The sequence below is a fragment of the Carassius carassius genome, chromosome 10 (assembly GCF_963082965.1).
Source record: "Carassius carassius chromosome 10, fCarCar2.1, whole genome shotgun sequence".
NCBI lineage: Eukaryota > Metazoa > Chordata > Actinopteri > Cypriniformes > Cyprinidae > Carassius > Carassius carassius.
Genome location: NC_081764.1, coordinates 5,724,308 through 5,751,282, shown reverse-complemented (window position 1 = coordinate 5,751,282; position 26,975 = coordinate 5,724,308). Strand labels below are relative to the sequence as shown.

Sequence of the window (26,975 nt, the reverse complement as noted above, 5' to 3'; positions counted from 1 at the left end):
TTTAGGAATGAATAAGCCTTATTAAACTTTGAAAGTTTAAGTAAACTTATTCTACCTAATCTATTTATTACCCATCTGAATATATGCTATTCAGACCTTTACTTATTTGTTTGCGTTTAACCCCTCTTCCTGTTTTGGGTTATACACTTAACCACCATTGTTTTACTTATTGATTTCCTCTATTTAATTTAATTTTTGCATATTTTGCCCATTTATTATTTTTTTTAAACTTTACTTTTTCTTACCATTTCTTTACTTAGTGTATCCTAGCTTGGGAACGACACACCTGAGCCCTAAAAGGAGACATTGTTATCCCTCACTACAAGTTCAAATAAATTATAAAGACAACTCTCTTTCACTTAAAGTTTATTTTGTTTGATTAGTTGTGCAGCAACTAAAACAACGCTCTCCTTGTAGTTGAGATAACTGCTACTGAGACTTACCATCTCCGTCCTCTCTCTCCTTTCCTTTCCTCTTCACTTTTAACATTTGTAGGACATGTAAGAACCATCAATCAATTCTAAGTGAATTAAATACACAATCGTGTGTCAAAGACGACGAATCATCCTTATGAATTTGATTGTAATCATCCTCTCCCTTGTTCTTCCTAACCTCCCTACATTTGGAAATGCAATCCAAGTTTTAGCATCTCATCCAACATTGAGATAAATTTAATAGAGATACGTGTTGAAAATCTGTCGCCTTTGCAGCCTCCCTGGTGAGCGGTCCAACTGTAAGGTGTACGGTGTCAATCCTGTCAGACTAAGGAAAGAGATATCAGCATTATTATTGTATTCTTTTGTCCAAAACAAGAAATATAATAATATTGTTTACCTTTTTGATAACATTTAATTGAAAAAAAATTATTTTCCTAATTTGAAAAACATAAATTTTTGCTTGTCATTGAATTTGTTTTTCACCTCTTTCTCTCTTTTCCTCTTCCTCATTAGAGTGACAAAGTCTTCGCATCTCTAGTCTACTTAGACACCCTGAGACCAACACAGTGATCACCACACTTCACTAGTGGTTCACAATCACTTAGTTGTCCCACAACACATAGGCTTTTACTCCACACAGATCTGTGTCAGTCTCTCTTCTCCCTAGCGTGCCAACATGCCGCAGACTGCAGACCCCATTGCCCATGGGGATGATGTGAACACTTGGCTGAGAGGCATGACAGACAGCCGCACTCCAAAGACATTTGAACTGTTATTATTTTTAATAATAATCCTAATCCTGAGAAGATTCATGACACAAGATTCAAGTCAGAACAACAACCACGAGGAGCTAGTCAAGATCACCAGCTCACTAAGCTATGCCTTCACAACCCAGCTGAAACTGAGCGACAAGCACATCACCCACCTTCAAGAGGAGCTAACACGTGCTCAACGTCGCATAGACAAGCTGGAAGTGAAAGTTCAAGATCAACTCAAAGCACCCAGCGAAAGGGAGCAGGAAACAACGGAACATGTTAAGTTCCAAGCAGCCCTGGCAGCAGCTCAGCTCGACCAGCAACATGCAACGGCTGCTCAGAAAGACCTGGTAAACAGACTCCAGTATGCCGAACAGCTACTAGAGAAAACCAAGATAGACATCAGAAACAAGAATTCTGAAATCAGTGCTTTGAAAGACCACCTTGAAATGTACAGAACTGAAACGGACAATCTGACCCAACAACTAGACGAAACCAACGATGAGCTCTACATGGTCAGAAAAGAACTCCAAAATGCTTACAAGCAGAAACAAGAGCCAAGAAAAGAGAAACATCTCCTAGCCTCATCACTGCTGAGCAGAACAGAGTCCCACGTCAAAGAACTGGCATATGATGAAAGGAGCGAAAGGCCACAACCTAAAACCTCACCTGCCTTCGCGACACAACCCTTTCCTGCCAACGAAAGAAAACCACCCGTCCAAGACCTTGGAGCTGCACACGGGATGACCATCAAAGACCTCCACTAGCTGTCTAAAAACATTAGCAGGTTCAACCCGGACTCCACAGAGAGCCCCGACATCCAGGCTTACCTGCGAGATATCGAATTTCATCTGGAAGTGAGACCTCATGTGACTGACAGAGACTGGTTATACCTCCTTAGGGCCACGTCCAGTCCCGAGGTTCGAAACTTTCTAGATCGACAGCCCAGTCAAACCAAGTCAAACTACCAGCGACTTCGTGAGGTCCTGATTAAAGAGGAAAACGTAAAATGAATAGACAAAATATTTTTCACTTAAATAATTAACAAATTAAGATGTCAAAATGAAAACACACACTGAATCCTTCTATGCACTTTTAGGAACTGCTTGTTTTTTCATCAAACATAAAAATAAATAGCAGACCTATTTCAGTGCACAACTTTGTTTTTAGTTTGTTTTTAGTGCGTCGACATGCTGTGGGGCATTGTCTGGAGTGCAGCCTGTTCCATGGCAGAAAACACACATTTCTCCAGTGTTGAGCACTGTAGTCAGTCAAAGACATATCTGTTGATTTCATGAACGCAATGGCCAATCAGAGGTCTTTAAATTGTGTTGCCTTATTACTTCAGTGAAAGTGGAGCAGGTGTTTGTGCAGCGAAATATGTCTGTAGGCACGTGTGGTTGCACATATTGAAACACCCCTGTGACTTAAATATGCATATTTTTCTTTAACAATGCAGCAAACTTGAAAAAAAATAAATAAATAAATTGTAAACAACTGATAGTATTAATCGGTCAAAATTCTTACTTTCGGTTAACAGTTTAACAATCAATATGAGCATCCCTAGTAACACATCACAAGCTGTTTGTGCTATGGACAATGAATGATATTGCAAATCATGTGCTTTTATTTTTAGTAACTCTACTTACAATATTCAAAAAAAATAAAAAATAAAAAATTACAACAGACTTACATTTGAGGAAAGGCCTGAGCCATATTTGGAGACCAGAATATCAATATTAAGCTCATTTTTAACAGAAGATGTGGCCAATTCCAAGCTATCACAGTTTTATTTTAATGGGAGCAACAACAGCAGCACTATGGCTTTTTAGGTTACTATTTCCTATGGTTAGCAAATATTCAAAATGTTTACTCGGATACAAAAAAAAATATTGTCAACAATCGGAGCTGCCAAGGCCCTTTTCTATTTCAGGAACTCTTAATAAACTGTGTGTGTGTGTGTGTGTGTGTGTGTGTGTGTGTGCACGTTTCATACACAGCTCACTGATCTTCGCCTTTAGCATGCGAAAGAATGAGAGATGTGGAGCAGAAAAAAAGAACAGTGCACTCAAAAGTGTACAATCTACGCTCAAATATGCGATCATATGTGAGGTGAATACAGTACAGTAGAGCTTAGGCAAATGTCAGTGCGGAAGACTGAAATGCTTTCAACATGGGTTTATGCCTGACACTGCTATTCCAACAATAAATGGTGGAAAGAGAAGGGCAAAAACTTTGTAAAAGTTCTACATTCTCGATGGCACTTTTATGACCTACCTTTACAAGAAACAAAGTCAGTACTTTAAAATATATATATATCTGCCGCTAGAATCAGAATACATGCCTAGTAATACAAGCTGTCATATTGGAAGAAATGGCTAAAAATACATGCTAAAAAAAACGATTATTTGAAGGTGATTATTTTCTTGTTGACAGACTAGTGTTCTGTCAGTTTACACAGTTGTTTTATAAAAAAACCAAAAACTCAAATGTTTTACATAAGAATTTGCCCTGCCAACTCATTGTCTCTGGGTTTATGTAACTGGTACACCCACAAAACACACACATACAGAAACAGGTCAGGCCGGTTTGTCTTAGCAGGCCTTGTACAGTCGTACACTGAGGTATACAAAGCTAGTTGGCTTTAAAATGTGACAAGGTAATACAAGAAATGTCTCAGTGTACATTAATAGTCAGTATATACATAGCTGCATTCTGAGGTCATGTTCAGAATGGAATACTAGAATTTTTCTTCCTGCATACAGCATACTACAGGGTTAAAAATAAAAATATATATATATATATTAAAAAACATGTATTATGAAAAGATTTCATACATGAGTATGCATACCACACACTGTGCTGTATTGCTGTAGTTCTCTGACTTAAATTTTTTTGAAAAAAATTTATCTATTTAAATGACCTTTTTTTTTTTGTTTGAAAAAAAATACAGAATATTCTGGAAGCATAAAATGAATCATGGTTCATTAATTCAATATATCAACCGAGTTTCTAGATACTTAAGAAATGGCATGAGAAGTTTGGTAGTATGCTTTTATGGGCACAGCCACAATGTGTATTGTTGTGCAACGGCACACATATATAAATAGTTTTAAATGGAACAGGGTTTTATATTCACAAACACTAGGGAATTCTAGGAAGTACAGCTATTTTGTTTTATTTTCTTTTTTAAGTAAATACTATATAACCTATACAAACATGAATGCTGATAGAATCATGTTCGCCATACATGCAGCACACAATTCTGTAGCCCTACATATACACGCTCACACACTCATTATGAATATCATAAAAAGAGGCTCCATCTTTTCAGCACCACTGGCCTCTGACTCACCCGGCGGGGACGTAACCCATAGCAACACCCACAATGTGGAGACCGCTTAACTTGGAGAAGGACTGAGTTTTCCATATGATCAAACATGCATACATGAAAGGGATTTAGAAATCCTGTGTCTAAAATAAAATAAGTGACATTAAATTCCCTTTTGAAAGAAACAGAGGGAGACGGACAGATAGAGAGAGAGAGTTCCTGAAGCGGAGAGCTCGGCTGCCTCTGTGGTCTGCCACTTTAAATCAGATGGCAGCATCTGATGGCTCAATGGGAATGCTGCCCAATAATAGAAACAGTTTGGCGACAAATACAGAGGAAAGAGGGCAAAGAAGAGATAGAGGGGAGAAACGAGGGAATAACAAGGGCAAGGCAGACCGTCTGAAAGCCACTGGCCTCAGGGTCTATCATTTTCTCTTCTGCTCTCTTTTCTGGTTTAGAAAGTTGAAAGGTGCAGGAAAATGCTACATTCTCTCACCCCAAGAATAAAGTATCTGACAGGGGTCTGTGTATATCTCCAAATGTGATCTCTAAAAGGTGCTTTGAGTCAAAGGATTGCTAAAATTTGTTGCAATCCCAAAAATACTTTGGAGAGTCCACTGAAGTAAAAGTGTTCGGCTCTAATGACACTATGAAACCTGATAGAACCATCAGATGTGTGAATCGATCACAAAAAGATCTGAACATGGGGACACTAGTCTCAAATCACCTGGTGCTCTGGTCTAAAAAAATTAAAAACTCCATTCTTTTCATCATATGGATTGCCACCACAACATTTTTAGAGACAATGAAGCAATTTGTTTTGGTTTAGAATACATTATGTTGCCATAGACGTCCATCTTTTAAACAACAGGTTTAAGAAGAGGACATGGGTGTATTTCATGACGATAAATGATACGTTGGGTCCAAAAAGCTTCTGGATTATTAAGTCATACTTAATATATAGATGTCATGGCATTAGAAACTAAACAGCAAACCAAGCAGCATCGGTTTACATTCTGATCTGTATATCTATTATTTATAATTTTAGAATTGCAATGACATTTGTAAATTTTCAAAGTGTGGCATAGGTCTCCAAATGCTTCTCCAAGGTCAGTGTATGTGTATAAATATGCAGATATAAGATGGTATTTACACTGTCAGAAATTAAGGCAGATCTCAGATTAACAGATTAACCTTTCATGCTCCGTCATGCTTGTGTTTTTATTTAAAGGTTATGTTTAATGATGCAATTCCTTTTATTGGGACCTTAAACCACCATTAACAAGTGTTAATTGCCTAATACTCAATAAAATTGTAGTTACAAATGGCTCCATTGCTGATGCCAAAATTATGGGTCGAGATCTTGTTAAAGACCCTGTCCCATCTGCATAATCACCATAACAGCAGATGGGATGATTAAAGAGACAATTCACCCTAAATGAAAATTCTCACCATTTACTCCCCCTCACGTTGTTCCAAGTCTGTATGATCTGTTAACAAATAGCATCACAAGACTTTAACTATTGAGCATGAGTCATATGGACTACTAGCCTGACATTAACTGGTTGGAGATCTTTCAAAACATCTTTTTTTTGAGTTCCACCGAAGAACAAAATTTTGAGTTTGAGGGTGAGTGACTGATTAAGAATTTTCAATATTTGGGTGAACTACTTCTATAAACTTCTCTGCAGTTTGCTGACAGAAGAAATGTGGCAATTCTGGTGAATGTCTTGAACGCACCTCCAGCAGAGGGAAGTGTAGATTTATTAAGTCTGTCTGTAAGGTGTCTGTGGAAAAGATTACTAACAAAGAAGTATGTGACCTATGTAGTCATTGCTCATGCCTCATTCAGGTTAGACTGGTTTCAAGTGAATGATGAACTGCAGACATTCTTGAGGAGTGTTGGAAACAAACAGAAACTCTTTGCTGACAGAGTGTTAAACTTTCCGCAGTCCAAATCCAAGTCGGATTTTCAAAAAACAATTCTTCGGTGGGTTGCCTTAATGAATTGCCCAAAATACACTTGGAAAATCAGTACAATTAGGCTGATTTTGAGTTCATCTGACTGTGATCTTACATAAGACCTGTTCTTGCATTCGAAAACAGCACAATGGAAAGACAGATTTCTAAAGTGTTTTAAAAGATTTAACATTTTAAATTTTTTACATTTTAAATTTTAATTTTACATTTAAAATGTGGGCTTTTTTTTTATTCAACGCCTTCTTAAATGGAATGCTGATGGCGGGATGCTCAAACGTGAGACAGATGCAACTAGCCTCACCAAATAGAAACAGTAATATTTGTACAGAAAGCTATATGGTATTAGCAGGTACATAACATTAGTAGCCAAAAGAGAGCTGGTGCATCTAAGGACCATCCATTAATGGTTTATGGATGAAATAATCCTGTCCTCCACAAACTTAATTTAATATTAAGCTCTATATAAAACAACGTGATGCATCATTTATCACAACATAAGGGCAATTTCTGCTGAGCTCAGTAATTGTTTGGGACAACATTAAGGACGGTTTGATTGAACGTGTACCTATTAGGGGTGTAACGGTACGTGTATTCATACCGGACCGTTTCGGTACGGTGCACGTGTGTACCGAATGAACAAATGCAATATTTTGTGTGCGGAACATAAGTACATTTTCGTGTTTCCAAACGAACATATTAAGTGTCGGAAGTCTCCTCGTTCAGCGCAAATCCTGTCCTGCAGCTGATTCTAAGGCCGGTGACACACTGGCTGCGTGGCGTGAGCGTCGAGTTTCTGCTGCGTGTCAGTTGCGTGACGGCTGCTTCACGTTTTCTGTGTCTTTACACACCAGAATCGTGCCTGACGCGGCGCTGCCGTGCTGCTGCTACTGTAGGTGACATAGAGAGAGGCTGCCGACAGACCAGGATCTTGTCTTCACGACAACAATATCTATACTTCATGTTGAGCATAAATATAAAGCCTACAGATAATGACACCATCAACAGTATTGACGGCAAAATAGACTATGTTTGAAGGTGCAATACGCCAGTGTGTCACCAGCCTAAGGTTTTCAAAAGGCATCACGCGAGTGTGAACATCACTACAACTAGGAAAAAAACGATTGTCAATCAAATGCAGCTACCGTTGGCATTTAAACAGACCTTTGCTCTTAATTCCGATCGGTCCAACGCAATAACGAAATCTGAGCAGGTCTAAAAACTGAAACTGTTGATGCTGCACTTTACACTTTGGAAAAGTTGTATATATTTTTTAAATATGAGCAGGCCTACAAACTGGGATTGGTAATGCTGCACTGTAATCATAGTTATTTATTTATATTTTTCATTATATTTTATTATATGATATTGGTTTGAGACTGAGAGTATTTTATTTAGTGGAGAACTTTGCAGCAGTATTTTATTTCTTATTCTTTTTTTATTTTATATATATTTTATTAAAAAGTATTTTAAAAAAGGTGTAAACAACTTGTTAAAAAAAGTTTATAGTAATAAACAACCTGCAGTTTAATGTTTGCATTTCTTTCCCTTACTGTACAGAAAATGAACCGAACCGTGACTTTAAAACCAAGGAAAGTACCGAACCGTGATTTTTGCGTACCGTTACACCCATAGTACCTATGGTGTGGAACTTTGTGGCAGTCAGCCATGTCTAAAAGAAAACAGGGTCTCTGAAAACAAACCTTACAACAAACACACACACACACACTCCTACACAAAACCTGTTTGCATCAGAGAATAAGTCCAGATACTTGACAGCACATGATGCAACATCCAACAACATCAATTTAAGGAAGACAAGGAAAAAAATTCTGGCTAAGCCGCATACTAATCAACATGAACAGTATTTTTCTTACTTTATAATAGTAAACTCATTATATACCCATTTACCATTCCAAAACTGAGATAAAAAAATGCTTAAAGCCCACATCCAAGTCAATACGCCTCAAGTACACTTTCAATGTAAGTGTATGACTTTATTTGCACATTTTATCGCCCACCTGGTAAAAAAAATAAATAAATAAAGTCCAATTGCTGAGAAAACTATTAGCACACTAAAAGCCTCAACAAACATCACGATTTGAAGTATCATTTATGTTATTATTAGTATTATTATTATTTTTTTATTATTATTATTATTATAGTAGCACAAACAATGTGACATGAGTTACATGCTAAAATGTAACATTTCAGGGCAAGTACAAAAATAGTACTAAATAAATAGTTTTAATAAAAACAATTTTTATAATTTAATAAATAAATGTTAAAGTAGTAAGCAGGGTAAAAAGGAGTTAAGAGATATGATATCATCAGTTAATACCATAAATGTTAAGAAGTCAAGTCCATGGCTACATATCAATCTAGCTGTATTTATATAACTTACTATAATGTCGATAAATAAAAAATTCCATGATATCCTTGGTGGTCCCATCTGTCAATGTAGCTTATATCCTACCACTTAGTCTGTCAATCTTACACTGGCATGCCATTTTTGACCCATTTATGTCCAGCTCTTAATATGTATGACCTTTGTTGCCCTTCCACGTCATCCTTGTTATCTGTCTCTGTCATGTTTAGGGACACAGCCATTCTGGATTACTGCATGCCAGCAGAAAGCAATGTCCCTGTGAGGACGTCTGCATGGGGGGTTACGTAATGCTCTATAATCCTCATATACTCCGTACGTGTATTTGTGTGCTAGAGTGAAAAAGAACGTGTTTGACAGTGAGACAGAGAAAAAGCACGTCAAGGGTCATGAAACTGCCCACACCCGTCAATTTGTCTCCTTGTTCTACAGTGCTGTGCCTTTAAGGCCACTGGCATAATCTTTATATTAAAATACTTTCTCTTGTCCTTGTTTAGTGTACAGAAAAAACACTGAGTGCTAAAAATAAATGATCCCCAACAAGCAGAAAACATTTTCCTAACATTGCAATTTGGTTACATCATAGCAAAACATTTTAAAAAATGGCCTAGAAAACAAGCCTACACCCAAGATAAAACAGAAATTAAGACATTAAGTACTGCTTACTGATTATGAAACTCTAAAAAATTAAAGGAATAGTTTACGCAAAAAGAACGTTTGCTGAAAATTTACCCACACTCAGGCCATCAAAGATGCATGTTTGTTTCATCATCAAAACAGATTCAGCATTACATCACTTTCTCCCCAATGGATCCTCTGCATTGAATGGGTGCCGTCAGAGGAAGCATTACTTTGGATTATGGACTGTATTTTGGCTGGAAGCAATGATTTTAAGTTAAAATGCTACAATGAAGGGGTTGCTTCTTAAACAGAATGCTTTGTTAAAAAGACAGATTAAATATGTTTGGCATCTAAATGTTTGCCTTTTTTCTGATTGGAATCAAAACTAGGAATTGATAAGAATCAGAATAGATAAACTAGTGGTGCAACAGGTCACAAAACTCACGGTTCGGATCATATTACAGATTTTGAGTCACGGTTCGGATCATTTTTCAGATCAGCAAAAAAAAAATTTTTTTAATGAGTAAAAGCTCACTTTAAGTACTTCTAAAACACAGCAAAAACTACTAGCTTAATTAATAAAGTTAGTAATAAAACAAGAACAATTACACAAATTACAAGCATAGATGCATGCAACAAAACAAAGTTACAAATAAAGTCAGTAACAGTATAATTCAGGTGCAGAAATGTAATAATTAAGTGTAAAATAACACAATAGTGCTCAATGCACAAGTTAAATACATATTAATCTTTGTTAGAGCTGTGGTGTTATTTGATTAGCAGACAGAAACAGGTATTTATTGGCTGCTGTCTCTTTAAGACCAAATGCACAGAGCTAATACGGACACACATCTGTTTTTTTTTCTTAGCTGTTTACATTCACTTAAGACATAACCGACTGTGTTTACTAGAATACTTGCAAAAACTGGTATTTTAACATAACTTGGTGTGTATGTGAAACGGGAATCAACTCAGCAGCTCTATTATGTGTAAATTTAACAGTTAATCTGTGAATCACATGCGTGCTGAACTGTACAGTATGATCCGTATGGATCACAGATCATCTACGATCCATTGCACCCCTAAGAAACAGAATTGGAATAGGAATCTATCAAATTTAGATGCTAAATTTCATTTAGCAAGCACATTCATTTAGTTGCTGTGGTTTATCTCAGCATGTGTGGTTTGACGCCGACTCAATGCTATCTGATTATGCATGCATGCATTCTACAATACACTGAGTACACAGAGACTGTATCATCCTCATTTCCATTATGTCATGATTATTTACATACGCACACGTCATCACAGACTTCCCCTTGCCAGCATGACCAACTGTTCAGACAGCCAACTGTTGTTCAACTCCTGTAGTGTGCATGCGGCAGGGCTCTGTGAGAAGGAAATGTTACGCCAACCTGGACCGACCTGTTTCTGTGTTAACTACAACTAGCAACCTCTGATTCTAGGGTTTGAACTTAATTGGATTCTGGTATTTGTTTTAGATTATTCTATTCTATGACTTTTGTATTTATCCATGGGCTAATAGATTACAAGAATTCAATCTTTTTTTGTCTATATAGTCAAATGGATCTCTTAGATGCACTTTGCAAGCACACTTTTTTGCATTTCTTTCTTTCTCATGGTATGCGGCTCGTGTCAGATGTTAGGAGTGGTGTACGTTTTGCATTTAGCGCAAGTGTTGTTATTGTATGGAAGGAAATTCCAGACTATTTTCAAAAGAAAGTTTTCAGTTGTGTTTTCCATATGTGGACACAAATTCTGACATAATGCAAAAAGCAAGTGTAAAAAAAGAATGCACAGTGACTGACAAATTTCAAATGGAAGAGCAAAGTCCATTTGCAGCTGTATTTCCCATGTTTTACTAGATATGAGCCTGTCATATTTAAATAGCAATATTAATTACCTGCTTTTTCACTCTCTCTAATGCAAGACTTGAAATTGCATTTGGATTATGTCACAATTTATGCATCCAAATAATTTAAATCACAATTGAAAATACAATTTGCAATTCCTTTTGAAAATAGTCCGGAAAATCCTTCAATATTATTATTAACTAAAACTTTAATTTAAACTATTAAAATAATTTTTGCTCACAGCCAAGTTTAAGTAAATAAAATATGTTTGAGTTGAAGTAATAAACTAAAACAAAAATAAATTACATTTAAACTAATAAAAATTACAAAAAAACTGAAGCACAAATTTTAAACATAAAAATTAAAACCAATTATATAAAACCTAATTTAAACATAGTAATAAATACTATAATAGTATATAAAGTAAAACTAAATAATCATTGTGGAGCACAAAAAAAGACTGAATGTCCAAGTTGCTCTTCTTGATACAATGAATGGTGATTATATTCAATGTATGGGGAAAAGGCAACTTAGATGTTCGTCCTTTGTGTTTCATACAAGAAAAACTCTGAAAGACATTGAAACGACAAAGATATAGTAGGTAAAAAAAAAATTGACCCATTTTCAATTATTATTTGATGCTAAAAGAAACCATCACCACATTAACATACAAATACAACTGCCCAAACAGAAAATTTGGCACCTTCCACCCTTCTGGCTGCTGTAATTTATCTTTTTCTTAATTTGCTCTCAACTGGAAAGTGATATTTGAAAACTTGCTGTTGGTGCAATAACATTTGCCAACATCTCTCATTACACCTCTGTACACCAGCTTTTCCCCATTATTATTTACTTCAAGACTCCAAACACAGAAATGTGAAAAAGAGTTTACTGGTTTGTGGGGAACAGGCCTTCATACACCCAGCATCTCCTCCCTCAATCACTGACCTTGTTCTACAGCATATCTGCCATTTGTTATACGGCCACACCCCTGTAACGCACATCTACATAAATAACACCACCATAAATCATTCTTTTCCATGAAACATAAGCCCCTCCTACAAATCTGCTGTCTTAACATTGCCAAATATGAAAACCAGTGACACCGTCAGCATGTATGGCAACCGACGAACACACATGCAACAAGCACAATCCATCAGTTTTATCCACACTAATTCTGGTAATTAATGACAAGACAAAAGGCCACCACATGTGCCATTTGGAGGTGATACAATATAATGATACAATATAATATAAACACAGCTGGTGATGATGTTTACGAACAAGAGTTTAGTATGCAGTCGAGTCTAACACCCTAAAAGGTTCCAGTACAGAACAGTGATAGATTTGGACATTTCGCATGAATTACTGAGACACTGTACATAATATGCATTGAGCAATCACCAGACACCAATAACTAGGAACTTTTGGCAACTTTCATTATATGCAAGTAAAATGGTTTTCGGCTTGTATTATCAGGAATATTTCATAGGCGAGCGAGCAACTCCTATGGTGTGAGGTATCTGACTGCAGTTCGGGTGAATTTCCGTGCAAGGACGACTTCATCAGCGATGAATACATTGGGTTTTCAACCAGGCCTTTGACAAGCTACTGTACTTGACAGTTCATTTGGTCGAAGTGCACCTGCCAGCAAGAGGGAATTAGCATCTTGAAAGAACAGGAACAGGAAGTTACAAGTGAAGAGGGTGAATAGAAAGATAAGCAGTTGAAAAGGAAGAGAGAAGTGCTAATAAAGAAGAGTGGAGATGTGGGCTTCAGACACTGAATTCTTGGGTCCTAATTGTCAGGTTTTTGCTTTGCCGCAGGCGCAGGCGCACATACTCCATGTTGACGAACTCTCAATGCTCTTAGTTACACCAATACTGTTGATTGCAGAAGGCTGCTAGTGGTTAAATTAAGCCAATTAGTGCATTCTTGACGTGCAGATTTTTTCCCATAGCCTGAACACAATACCACAAGGTCCTTCCCTTCCATCACATACTTAGGCTGCAATGATAATTAGAGGTTACAGAGACATTCTGTAAAAAGGGGGACAAACAGTGTCTCTCTCTATTCCACAGTGGTTTATCATAATGCACACCAATGCAACATACACTTGTCCTTCATTAAGTAAATAAGCTGGAATGGTGCCTAAACATTGTTCATTAGCATGAAATATGAGGTGATTGTTTAACAAGTGTATCTAAGGTGCTGATTCACAGTTTAGATATGCAACTGGATCATTTATCAAAATAAATTTGCATGCTGGGGAATATTTAATAAAACCTTTAACTAAAGCTTCAATAAGCTCATAAAAGTCAAAATAACACAATGCCCTGGTGTGCGATCCATTTAAAACAGTCTAACGCTGTTATTGCTCTAATTCTGAGTCACAGAGCTTCAAGGCCTCCATCATTTTTTGTATTTATATGCCTTTAAGGCCCTCAGGAGGTGATATTCCATACAAGGAATGACTTAATTTAGCCCAGATGAAAGGTTGAATTAACCTTTCATATGTTCGAATTAACCTTTCATATGTTCGATTCAAAAATTTGCTGTTTGGACAAAACAATGCAGTTTCTCATTATATGAATGGTGGAATTGGAGCCTCTGGCTGATATCCATTTCAAAGAGCTAAAACTGTTGCTGCAATTGCAATACTTCACTCCTAGACAAATGAAATTATATCAATTCAGAACCACTATGTATCAGAATTGCTCTGAATTCCCACATTGACGCTGGCTCTGAAAAACAACAACTGCATGCAGCCCACCTACAGTAGAGACGAGAGGTTTGAGCACTGTCGATGACACGCTGCATTCAAGTCCTCCTGGGAAGTTCCTGTTTCAGAAAATGTGATATGATGTGTTTATTTAAGTGATTTCAGCCAGAATAAAATGGACTCACTGGACAATTACATGTTTCTTTCTCTCTTTCATTTCCCGCCAAAGACAAAAAGGATTTAATCGCTAATGCAACATAACGAAGAGCAAAAGATCTTTGCATTTATCATTCTCATACTTAATGTTAATTCTAATCTAACATTATGGAGAATATCTACAACAGGCTGTTAATTATACCACAGAAAATCTATTCAGCTAATAAGTTAGCAAAAAAAACAGTAAAACAATGACGCAAGGTACTGCATACCATAAACGTGAAATAGAAATGTTTTTGAAAGTTTAGACATGTTTAGCTGTTAAAACATACATTTTAACTTGAGATTAAAGTAGTTAAATTACTTATCAAAAAACATATAATTAAAAACATACAGCATTTCATATAATGTCGTAAATTTGTAACACTGGTTAACCCAAATAGCTTTATTATACTCATAGTGACATCAGAAATGGACATAATGGACAGTTTGCACAAAGAAAAATCCATTCATAGGAATTGTGTCAGTACCATATAATCATAAAATAATCTGTCTAGACCTAAAAGAAATTTGTCATCTTTGTAGTGCAAATAACACCCATTCCTATTAGTGCAGTATTGCAAAATAAACAAAGATTTGTTATTTAACCCCTGCAAAATGTCTAGACTTCAATTAAGTGCTTTACTGTAAATGCAATTTTCTCTCAAAAAATGACTCTGGTGACCAATATATGCAGTCAAAGAAGCTTATCTTGCTTTTACCATTAGGGAAAACTTGAGGAATTAATTTAACATCACTTGATTAAAGTAACTGTACACACAACTAATTTACTTGACCTTCTGCGGGAAAAAAGTACTGCAACTTTGTTCAGATTTGGACTGACAAATTACTACAGCCACAAATAACCATAGCAATTCTCCAATGACAAAAAAATAGTAACCCTCACTAGACTACAGGAAAGCAAAGGTAGACGAGATAGAGATGAAGCAGCTGGTGGACAGAGCACTGCTGTGTTTGTGCCTGTGGCAAAGACTGCAGCATCATTTCCTGCTATTAGCTGATCCTCAGTGTGTATAGGCATTTCACTCACTCCATCTATTATTCACACACTTTGAATTCCATACGAAGCCCGGACATGGGAGACACACATGCATTTATACACACAATCCCTACATACTACTGTGCTAAAAAACCACAACACAGGTTATGGTACAGTACTTTTTAGGTGAACAAAGTCCATGAGCATTTCAATTGAGATTCTCTTTGTGCAGCTGGAAAAAGAGCTAGACAAAAGCAAAACTAAACACCAGCATTATCTTAAAAGCAGATTTGTACACATGCAAACCCATTTACACAGGGCTGGGAGCTAAAAAAACACTTTTTATACATGTGAAAAAAAAATCATATTTAAGGCATCGTTCACCAACAGTCTTATTTACAAACATATTACTTATATTAGCTAATAAACTGAATGAAACACAAATTAGTCTTTGTAATTGGCTTGAATTAACATTAAAACTCATTCACTAACTAGAATAGTTTGCTTTTTGAACAAATGACTAATGAATTGTTCATATACTTACAAATACTCTCAATCTCATGAATTATTAGCTTCAGTTTGTCCACTCACTCTTTGAAATTATGTGATTTAGAAACAAATACAAATACTCTTAATGATAAACTGGTCAAAAATACCTTCAAATCCATCTCAAGATTTCACGTTTCTGGCTTAACAACTCTTATAAATAACACATACAAGCTAATGAATTGGTCAAAAAACTCACAAATAGACAAATGATTCTTATGATCTAATGAACTTCTTAAAACAGTTATGAATCAGTCCCAAAACTCTCAAATAATTTTTGAACTCATTAGTTATCAGTTTGAATCAAACTCTAAATGACCGGTTAAAAAAATACTCGTATATTTATCTTAAACACATGAGTTATTGGTTTAAACCTTCCAAGACTCATCTACTCATCATAATAACATCAAACAAATAAATTAAATAAATTAACACTTATAATAAAATAAATTGTTAAAAAAAAAAAACACACAAAAAAAAAAACATACACAATGGTGAGAATCAGTTTACGGATTAGGGGTGCGTTTCCCAAAACCATGGTTGCTAACCTGTTAGCAACTTAGTTGGTTGGCAATGGGAAATTGCATTGCAACCAACAAAGTTGCTAACTTAGTTAGCAACTATGGTTTTGGGAAACGCACCCCAGAATAGTTTGATTAACATACAAATTACACTGAGTTAATTAGGGGTGTGCACGGATAGTCGAACATTCGAATATTCGTTCTGCTCTAATTATTCGATAAAAATAAAAATGATATTCGAATTTCGACATTTTTGCTTGCCATAAAAAAAGAAAGAAAAAAAGTCCACAATAAAACCTAATTCGGTCACTTTCTGAGATTCTCCACGGCATATTTGAAGATGTATGCAAGCAAAAAATAATTAATAAATGAATAAGAACTGCGGTCTTCTACAGTACTTCAAATATGCCGTGGATAATCACAGAAAGTGACCGAATTCAAGAACATTGTTGCGGCATCTCTCAAGCAACAAATAAACACCGCTAACTTGGAGAATGCAGTGAAAACGCGTCTGCCCTACCCTCGGCACAAATATCTCAGGTTTCTCGATGAAAACATGAGAAGTAAGAAAAAAAAACTTTTATGAACATTATCAGAACATTTTCCTTGATGCGAGTGGTGCGGATGCAGCCGCCATCACCAACGATGTAGAGGATGCAATGCCCACTCGTCGGAAAAGGCTGAGCCAGTTCTTCAGCGATGATTACAGAGAGTCCAGCCGAGACGAGTGGGAACAGTTCTTGCTGGAGCCATGTATTCCACCAGATGAGGATCCCATTCAGTGGTGAAACTAAAACACGAAGCGCTTCACAAAACTTATTCGCTTAGCACACCGTTATTTGTGAGTCCCACCAACGTCTGTGGCATCAGAGCTCGTTTTCTCCGCGGCCGGCCTTATTGTTAACATACTAAGGAGCCGACTTTCCCTCGATCATGTTTACATGCCCGTGTTTCTTAACAAGAGCATTTAAAACAATAGAGAAAAAAAAAAAAGAAAAAAAGATTTGCTGACAGTTTCAAAGTTTCAAAGTTAAGTGTAAGCTACATTCTGTAAAATAGCCTAATTGCTGCAGGCTGCTTTACGTTTTTTCTGTGTTCACTTTTTTTTATTATTTTAATCTGTACTTTTGTTTGTTTGCACGCATTGTTAAAGGTTTTCAGCTACAAAACACGATGTGTAATGTTCAAGCTTATTGTGTGTAAGCTTGTTCAAAAATGACGGAAACAATAAATGTTGCTGAAAAATAACGTCTGACTCATTAAACTTAATTTAAATGAACGAATATTCGAATATTCGTTTTTTGTGAGCTCAAATATTCGAATGTGATATTTGCGGAAAACGCTCATCCCTAGAGTTAAAAAAAAATATATTCACAATTCAGTTTAAAATTTAATTAAAAAACAAATGACTCTTTTGATCTAATAAATTGGATAAATCACAAATAATTCTTGAACTCATGAGTCATCCATTTGAATCAGTCTAACAACTCTAATGAGCTAATGAACTGGACAAAAATATCCACAAATTAGTCTCACACTCAAACATGCACAACGCTCACATAGACTCACTGTGCAAAAGATGGCACACAACCTTGTATGCATCCTAAAGGCCAGGGCCTTAGCTACCGCTGATGGGCATGCTCACCCAATCCCAGATACTGCTCATTTATTCAACAATCAACCATCCAGTTAATGCTATCCTTCTTTACCCTCTCCTTCTCTCCATGGCAACAACTCTCACATCTAAATGTTAATAACCTCCTCCTATCTCCATAACTACTCTGACATGTTGTGCCTTTCCTCTCCTCTTCCTAAGAATACACTCATTCGACCCATCAATAATGCCAAGATATTCGGTGTCCATGGTAACGATGTCCTCCTCCTGATTTTCTTCATGCCCTCATACACCAGTAAGGTACACGGGCCTGTCTAAAGTAAAGGTGAACCACTTGCTATGATCAATACACACTCCAACAGTGAGTGTCCTTAGAAATAATACTCATGCTTTTATAAGATGTGTGTGGAGTGTTTTCTACCCACCAACCCTAAGGCAAACGCCGTGCCTCTGACATAAAAGCACTTAAAGCACAGCACAAGTCAGAGCCAGGACATGTGGTGCAACCACTATGAGGTAGAGAACAAAGAATCTTCTGAATGCAGTTCGGCAAAGTATTTGCCCATGCTCTTAATGTTCTATGAAGAAATTACACAGCCAGTCTTAAAGGGACAGGTCAACCTTGAGGTGCCATACTGGGATGATTTTTTCTTCTGTGCAACAGAAAAAGAGACGTTTCACAGAATGTTCACACTGTTCACTCTGGGGCTGTTGAGTTCCGAAAAATTAAATTACATTTTTTTTATTTAACTTTATTTATAGGCACCTTACATGACACTGAAGGAAATTGCACTTTTCAATAATATGATTCAATACTCCCATGTTAGTTCAACTAAATAGGAACATTATGTGAGCATTTACTCACCATCATTTCGTTCCAAACCTTTATGACTCACTTTCTCAACAGATGATATTTCAAACAACACTAAGAGGCAAAAGATTACTTTTTAGTCACATAACATCGGTTAATGGAAACGCCGTCATTTCGCAATACTTTTTTATCGACATTTATAAAATATCGCCAAAGTTTTGCACAAATCTGTAATGGAAATGCTCCTAATGAAAATAACACACACTTGCATTGAAAAGAATATGAGTTGATAACCTCACTATAAAAACCCACAGGAAAACCTCAAGGCAACCTATGGTGAATTAGTGCTCTGGGTTTTGATGTCATGGCTGCAGCCTGCAGCACTATATTAGCCCCTGTCCCCATCCACTTTTGTTGTGTGGAAATTAACAACGTGAACATTATGCATTCATAAACAAATCAAACAACCCAAATAATAAACTTTCGTGTTTCACGACGGAAAGTAATTCACACGCCTCTTTAAATAAGCTAAAGATGGTGTGTAGGCTACACGCGAAGACTATTTATTTTGTGGTGAACTGTCCCTTTAAATTTAAGCCTCGAAGATACAAGTGCGCTGTGAGCCAAACTCTCCTAGCAACAGTATTGTTTGCCAACATTCACTTTTAGCGACAATAAACACAACTAAGTTCTCTCCGTTTACCTGGTTTGACGGTCTTGATTCGGATCGGCTCTCGGAAGTGGCGGATCACGGCGTGCGTGTCTCGGTTCGTCAGCCCGCTGACAGGTGTCCCGTTTACTTCCAGTAACACATCCCCGTAGTACGGTAGTCTCCCGACGTGACACACCAGGACGTCTAAGTTCATTTGACCGAGAAACGGGAACTCCCCGAGCTCGGCGCCTCCGAGGATCTCCACAACATCACCGAACTCCCCAACGCTTCCCCACGACACAGCGCACTCCTGCACTTTGGTAGACCAGTGTTTCTTCCTCTTCAGTGTTTTAGACATCGTTTATCCTGTATGTTTTAGTGCAGTCTGACGTGAACAGATTTTAAAGCCTCTCTTCCCCGGTGTGCCGTTCACTTTACCCGGTGTGGGGATGACAGCGCGCGGATGTGGAACGCCATCCAGCCCGTGATATCTCTATAAGCCTCTACCATTATTAGTTAAAGACAACATTTTAGATTGACTTAGATTTCGCTCATAAAAACGCCTGTTACAAATGTCCGATTATACTATTATAGCTACATAATGCAAAAGTAAACAACAATCGATACAAGAATGAGGCAAAACTGTGTTTACCTGGCAAGTTCTATCAAGCTTTGCATGCAAAGCATCAAGCGCACTAGAGTGACACACTGAGAAACGTGTCTGTCAGTACAGCCCAATAGAAATGTGTGTTAATAAATGGAATTAGCAGCAAAACAGAGTCCCACAGGTATAAAGATATACCGAAGCGGCTGTCTTGGATATATTCGGTTGTTGTCGGGTCTGTCCAAACGGCCGAAGCTCAGGTTCGTCTTCGAAACGCGGTGCCCAGTCAGTGAGTAGATGAGTCTGACGCGTCTTCATTCCTGGCTTGTGGCTGAACCGTCAGCTTTACACACATTCTTAGCCCTCGAAATAAAACGGTCGAACATGTGTTTATCGCCTCAAATGGACGCTGCGATGCTGTCATGCGCGGCGGTTGCTCTCTCAGATCGCCAGTCACGGTGGCTACTGTTGCGCTCAGCTGGTATTTGTCAAATGAAGCGAGTGTGTGTAGCGCGCGCGCGCTCTCAGCGATCAGCCAGTGCGGCCTGTGACTGGATAGCGCTCAGGTGGAGGTTTATATAAACTGAGCTTAACTGATTTACTAAATCAAGATGTAAAAAAGAAACCAATTATATAACTGGCAGTTTTGATTCTAAATTCTGATCGGAGTAGTCGCGTTCTAATTCGCTGTAAGATAAACAAACGAACGCACCTATAACTGTTGAATTGTAGCCTATAATTATGTCTCCACCCTGCTTGGCGACCCTAAGCAACAGTTAGGCTAATTAACAATATGGTTTGTCAATTTTTAATACTGGCGTTTGTCAGATTTCCATTACAACAGTGTTTTACAGCGATTTTACCCAAATTATTGGGTTTCTGCTTTACATTGTGGCTATAAAAATAGTAAAATCACTGTAATTCAATACTAAACCTCAGTTTAGCATGTTCTGAAATGTTAAACGGAATAAATGAAATAACAGTACATTGAGTACATTCTTAATGTGCAAGAATTGCTTTTATGCAACAGGCATTTAAATAAGCATAATAACTTACATTTACACAAACAAAAATTAGCCAGTATTTCCTCTTCACCAATTCAAATAGTTAAAGTCAAAAAGCATCAATCTTTGCATGTAACCAAGCAACACACAATTGTGGATGCCTTTCCTGCACCCATAATTTGACTTTTAAATACATACTACCGACAGACTTATACAATAATCTTATTATCTAATATATATATATATATATATATATTAGATAATAAGATTATGTATAGGATTAAGATTTTTACAGCTCAAACAACAAAGCACGGTGCTAGCAGCGCCAAGGTCATTGGTTCAATTCCCAAGTAATGTATGAGTTGATAAAATGTATACCTGAAATGCAACACAAGCCACTTTGGATAAAAGTGTCTGCCAAATGCATAACGTAAAAAAATAAAAATAAATAAATAAAAAACATTCTGATTAAGCTCCCATGACCAAATTTGATAAAATAATAAATGTAATGCCAGTGCTTGCCATTTTTCTTTCTCTCTTATTAATCTTATAATCTAATTTAATCAGCAGCTTAAGCCTAGGTGAGGATATCTCAAGTAATCAGTGAATATTTCATCTTGTAATCAAATTATATGGCCAATTATCTTAATAGCAGTCCTGTAGTTTACCCTAAGACTCAAAGCTGCCACTTTATGGTGAGTAGATGTAACTGCAGCATGACTTGAGTCTCATTCTGCCAGGGCTTAAGACAAACTTGACACTATTCATGCACTCACCCCCTTTATTAATTACAGACAAGTCAAGACACATCAAAACAGTGCCTTCTCCAATTTAAAAAGGATCCAATTTAATTCCCAATCACTGCTGTGCACTTCAAAACGCTGAAAGACATGTATTTCCCCAGAGTATTGAGAAGAGACACAGGAAACGCAGCAGGAAGTGTGTAGACACGGTTAATTATACTGTAGAACAAGACCAGACAGGAAACTAATTTCAGTGTGTTAGTTACATTCAGCCTTTAAGTTATTTATAGACCAGGCCACATGTATCTACAGCTATGCTCAAATAACATACTAACTCTTGCAGAACCTTCAAGATGTTTCTCTTTTTTCTATTCGGTGGAAAAGATACGGTATATTCCACAAAACAAAGTAATAAGGTTTACCCACATTTGGCTCTCAAAAGCTCACTCAAAAAAAGAAAAAAAAGAAATCTGTCATAATTTACTCACCCTCATGTTGTTTTAAACCCATCTGACTTTCTTCTGTGAAATACAAAAAAAAGAGGAATTATGAACATTGTGCCACTTGCTCTTTTCCATGCAGTTACAAAAAATGGAGACTGGAGCTTTCAAGCTTCAAAAAAAAAAAAAAAACTAAAAGCATGAAAATGATCCACATGAGGTCCATTAACTCAAAACAATTGAAACACTAACACATGACTGAGCATGAACAATGTTGGTAACCAGACAGTTGATGGTAGCCATTGACTTCCATATTGTTTTCTTCTCTACCAGCAACTGTTTGGTTACCAACAATCTTAAAAATATCTGCTTTTGTGTACAGCAGAAGAAACTAACTCATACAGGTTTTGAACAACTTGAGACTGAGACATATTTTTTTATTTTTGCGTGAACTATCCATTTAAAATATGTATAATATCCTAATAATATATCCTGTTCCCCTCTATATTACATCTGGAAAGTACAAGGCTACAAACACAAATAAACTAGCTAATGTATCTACTGGTTGTTCTAAACCTAGTCTAGTCTCAGTTATGATCTAAAACAAAGGCAATAGCCTGAGATTTTTCTGTGCAGGACGGTGGCTCAGAAAGGCCTTGTTCCATTAGTGTAATAATCCAAAGTGAGTCTAGTGTTTGAATGAATTATTGATAAAGCTGAGTAAAGAGGGTAAGCAGCAGGCAGAGGTATACTTTGATCTCACAACTATAATTTCTCTCTCAGAACATCTCTCGGAGGATGGCAAGAAGAACTGCCACTTCAAGTTTTAGAGGGATTCAAATAAGTCTGCGCCCTTTTAAACTCAGTGAAAACTTCTGCAGTTCACTATATTAGCATAAATGAGACCATCAACACTTTGTGAGCTGTGACATAACGCTAACACCATACAATTACAATAACAACCCCCCCACCACCCCAAAGCAATATTAATACATTGAAGAATAGCTCAAAATGAAAAACAGAAATCTGTACTATCCTACATAGAATGAAAATGACTTTTGTTCTTTTGTGAAACAAAAATTAATTGCAGATTATTTGATGTGTGTATGTGCATACAGTATATTAAATTCTGATAGCTTGTAATATAAATCAATGTCTTTATATAAATGCATATAAATACCAATTGTCACTTTATAACCTCAAATAGATTTCTTAAGATAAATGCTTAGTTTTATTATTGAAGCTATGTTTGTTTTATTGTGGAGGCAAAATATAATGCAATGCCATATAATGATGATTGAGAGATGAACCTATGTTTTTTTAAAGCATGATGTATCATATACAGGTGCTGGTCATACAATTAGAATATCATCAAAAAGTTTGTTTATTTAACTAATTCTATTCAAAAAGTGATACTTTTATATTATATTCTTTCATTACACACAGACTGATATATTTCAAATGTGTATTTCTTTTAATTTTGATGATTATAAATGACGACTAAGGAAAATCACAAATTCAGTAGGCCTATCTCAGAAAATTTGAATATTATTTAAGACCAATACAAGATTTTTAGAAATCTAGGCCAAATGAAAAGTATGAACATGAAAAGTATGAGCATGTACAGCACTCAATACTTAGTTGTGTCTCCTTTTGCCTGAATTACTGCAGCAGTGTGGCATGGCATGGAGTCGATCAGTCTGTGGCACTGCTCAGGTGTTATGAGAGCCCAGGTTGCCCTGATAGTGGCCTTCAGCTCTTCTGCATTCTTGGGTCTGGCATATCGCATCTTCCTCTTCACAATACCCCATAGATTTTCTATGGGGTTAAGGTCAGGTGAGTTTGCTGGCATATTAAGAACAGGGATACCATGGTCCTTAAACCAGGTACTGGAAGCTTTGGCACTGTGTGCAGGTGCCAAGTCCGGTTGGAAAATGAAATCTGTATCTCCATAAAGTTGGTCAGCAGCAGGAAGCATGAAGTGCTCTAAAACTTCCTGGTATACAGCTGCGTTGACCTTGGACCTCAGAAAACACAGTGGACCAACACCAGCAGATGACATGGCACCCCAAACCATCACTGACTGGAAACTTTACACTGGACCTCAAGCAACGTGGATTGTGTGCCTCTCCTTTCTTCCTCCAGACACTGGGACCCTGATTTCCAAAGGAAATGCAAAATTTACTTTCATCAGAAAACATAACTTTGGACCACTCAGCAGCAGTTCAGTCCTTTTTGTCTTTAGACGCTTCTGACACTGTCTGTTGTTCAAGAGTGGCTTGACACAAGGAAGGCGACAGCTGAAACCCATGTCTTGAAACCCATGTCTGTGCGTAGTGGTTCTTGAAGCACTGACTCCAGCTGCAGTCCACTCTTTGTGAATCTCCCCCACATTTTTTAATGGGTTTTGTGTCACAATCCTCTCCAGGGTGCGGTTATCCCTATTGCTTGTACACTTTTTTTCTACCACATCTTTTCCTTCCCTTCGCCTTTTTATTAATGTGCTTGGACACAGAGCTCTGTGAAAGTTATTGCTTTCTTTATTCAAACTGATTTTCTTTTTCATGAATATATGATTGACCTGAAGAATGAAAGCTGTTTCATACACTTGGAAAATTATGATCTATATCATCACTTATCGACATTAGGGGTGTGACAATACACTTAGCTAATGAGATGAGACAAAGTACAGATACTTGGTTCACTAGAATGTGACAATATTTTTAAGAAGTTTTCAATAAAATGTTTGTCTTTTTATTACAAAAAGTAAAACAATGCAGTTGTATTTAGAAATATTTTAACTAATCTAGGCCTGTAACTAATGATTATTTTGGGTAACAAACAGACTTAAGTGAAAACCAGGCTTTAGTATGACTATTTATATATAAACTAACAATGAGGCAATAATAATTGGCTCAAATAAAACATCAAAACTAAGAAATTATAAGATTGTATTGAACAACACTGTTAAAATACATAATGTAATATGCCTATATATATAACATGAACAGCGTTTCTCTAAGTGTGGGGAATAGAGACATGACAAACAGGTTTTGTGCCCATCTTTTTAATTCCTTTATTGACCATACACTCAAAAACAAAGACACATTTAAATGTAAGCCTTGACGTTACTTAACCTCTTCACACGTAGTTTAAAAGTATTTCAAGGCGACCGTTATTGATCGTAGTATGCTTTATGGTTCCCATGGAGACGCGCCATTAATAGCTTGTCACACCGCAGCCACAATAGCGCTGAGTGACTGATGATCTGCTTTTATTTCCTTTTTTATTCAAAATTTCACAAATGTGTTAGCTATAGCAGAATATATCTGATATTCCGATTGTCAAATATGTGCAAGTGGATGTGTTTTGTTTAAACACATGTATAACGATCGCATTAGTTGAGCTGTATGCGCAACTATTTTAGGTAACGTTATCAGTGACTGTATAAAAACAGTTATATATAGACGGTTTCAACGGCAACGTTCTTTTTGCATGGATTTTGCAAAGTGTCAAAATGAATCAAAGCACAACTAGGTTAACGTTAGTCCACACTTGTATTGATGTTATCAGAGGCTAAATGCAAACACAATTATTATTATTTTTTAATCTACTTTTGAGTCTTATTTCATGCAAAGTGATAATATAATTGCACTTTCATTTTCTTTATTTGAAAGTTTTTAATGCTGTTATTTGATGTAAAGTTTTTAAAATGTGATGTTAATAAAATACATTTTAACAGTTAAACTTAAAGCCTAGTTTATTAACATTTTGTTGGGGTGATTGGGGACAGGTGGGGCTCGGAACCCTTTCCTATCTCCGAAGTGGGGAATGGCAGAAAAGTTTGAGAAACACTGAGTTAGCTGATGATTTGTTATGTTGACTGGAGTTGGCTGGCTAGATGTTCGTTTGCCAGTGTCCTATGAGGTAAAGCCAGAGGGTGCCAGGGACTGTGTAGAACCAATGTCACTGAATTGTAACTTAAGTTGCTGTTTGCTCCAATACAGTCACCCGTTTTGGGGGGGATTGCATTATTAAATAATGCTAATTAGCATGTTACCTTTTACACAAGAAAATTATACAATAAATTAATTAATAAATATGCCGCGAGTTTAACCCCACCCCCCCAATGGTAGACCCAAAGTTACGCCCTTGCCTGAAGGTGTCAATGGTTGTCTTTTGGAAAACTGTCAAGTCATCAGTCTTCCCCATTATAGTGTAGCCTACAGAACTAGACTGAGAGACCATTTAAATGCCTTTGTAGGTGTTTTGAGTTAATTAGATGATTAGAGTGTGGCACCAGGTGTCTTCAATATTGAACCTTTTCACAATATTCTAATTTTCTGATACTGAATTTGGGATTTTCCTTAGTTGTCAGTTATAATCATCAAAATTAAAAGAAATAAACATTTTAAATATATCAGTCTGTGTGTAATGAATGAATATACAAGTTTTACTTTTTGAATGGAATTAGTGAAATAAATCAACTTGATTGATGGATCAACTTTGATTGAACTTGATATTCTAATTATATGACCAGCATCTGTATGATATGGATCATGAAATATTACTCACAAAATAAAATGCATTTTTGTGTTTACTCTACAAAAATCATTAGATTTGGACTTTAGAAATGTGCATATCAAATATGATACAATAAGCTTTACAGGGTTAAAATTTGAGTGGTAGCAAGTCCTTTTTACTTCAGCTAGCTCCATTAATATGCTTATTTTACTCGTGA

At 36.6% G+C, this 26,975-nt stretch overlaps 1 protein-coding gene across 1 annotated transcript in view; it reads right to left on the bottom strand.

Annotated features, from left to right (window-relative positions):
- The window catches only part of LOC132151619 (membrane-associated guanylate kinase, WW and PDZ domain-containing protein 3), a 112,257-nt gene extending 91,319 nt beyond the window's left edge, over positions 1 to 20,938 (bottom strand). The window contains exon 1 of the mRNA XM_059559860.1: positions 19,495 to 20,938. Within this exon, the coding sequence (XP_059415843.1) occupies positions 19,495 to 19,801 (307 nt within the window). The 5' untranslated portion in view covers positions 19,802 to 20,938. The remainder of the gene's footprint in view (positions 1 to 19,494) is intronic.
- Positions 20,939 to 26,975: the final 6,037 nt, after the last annotated feature.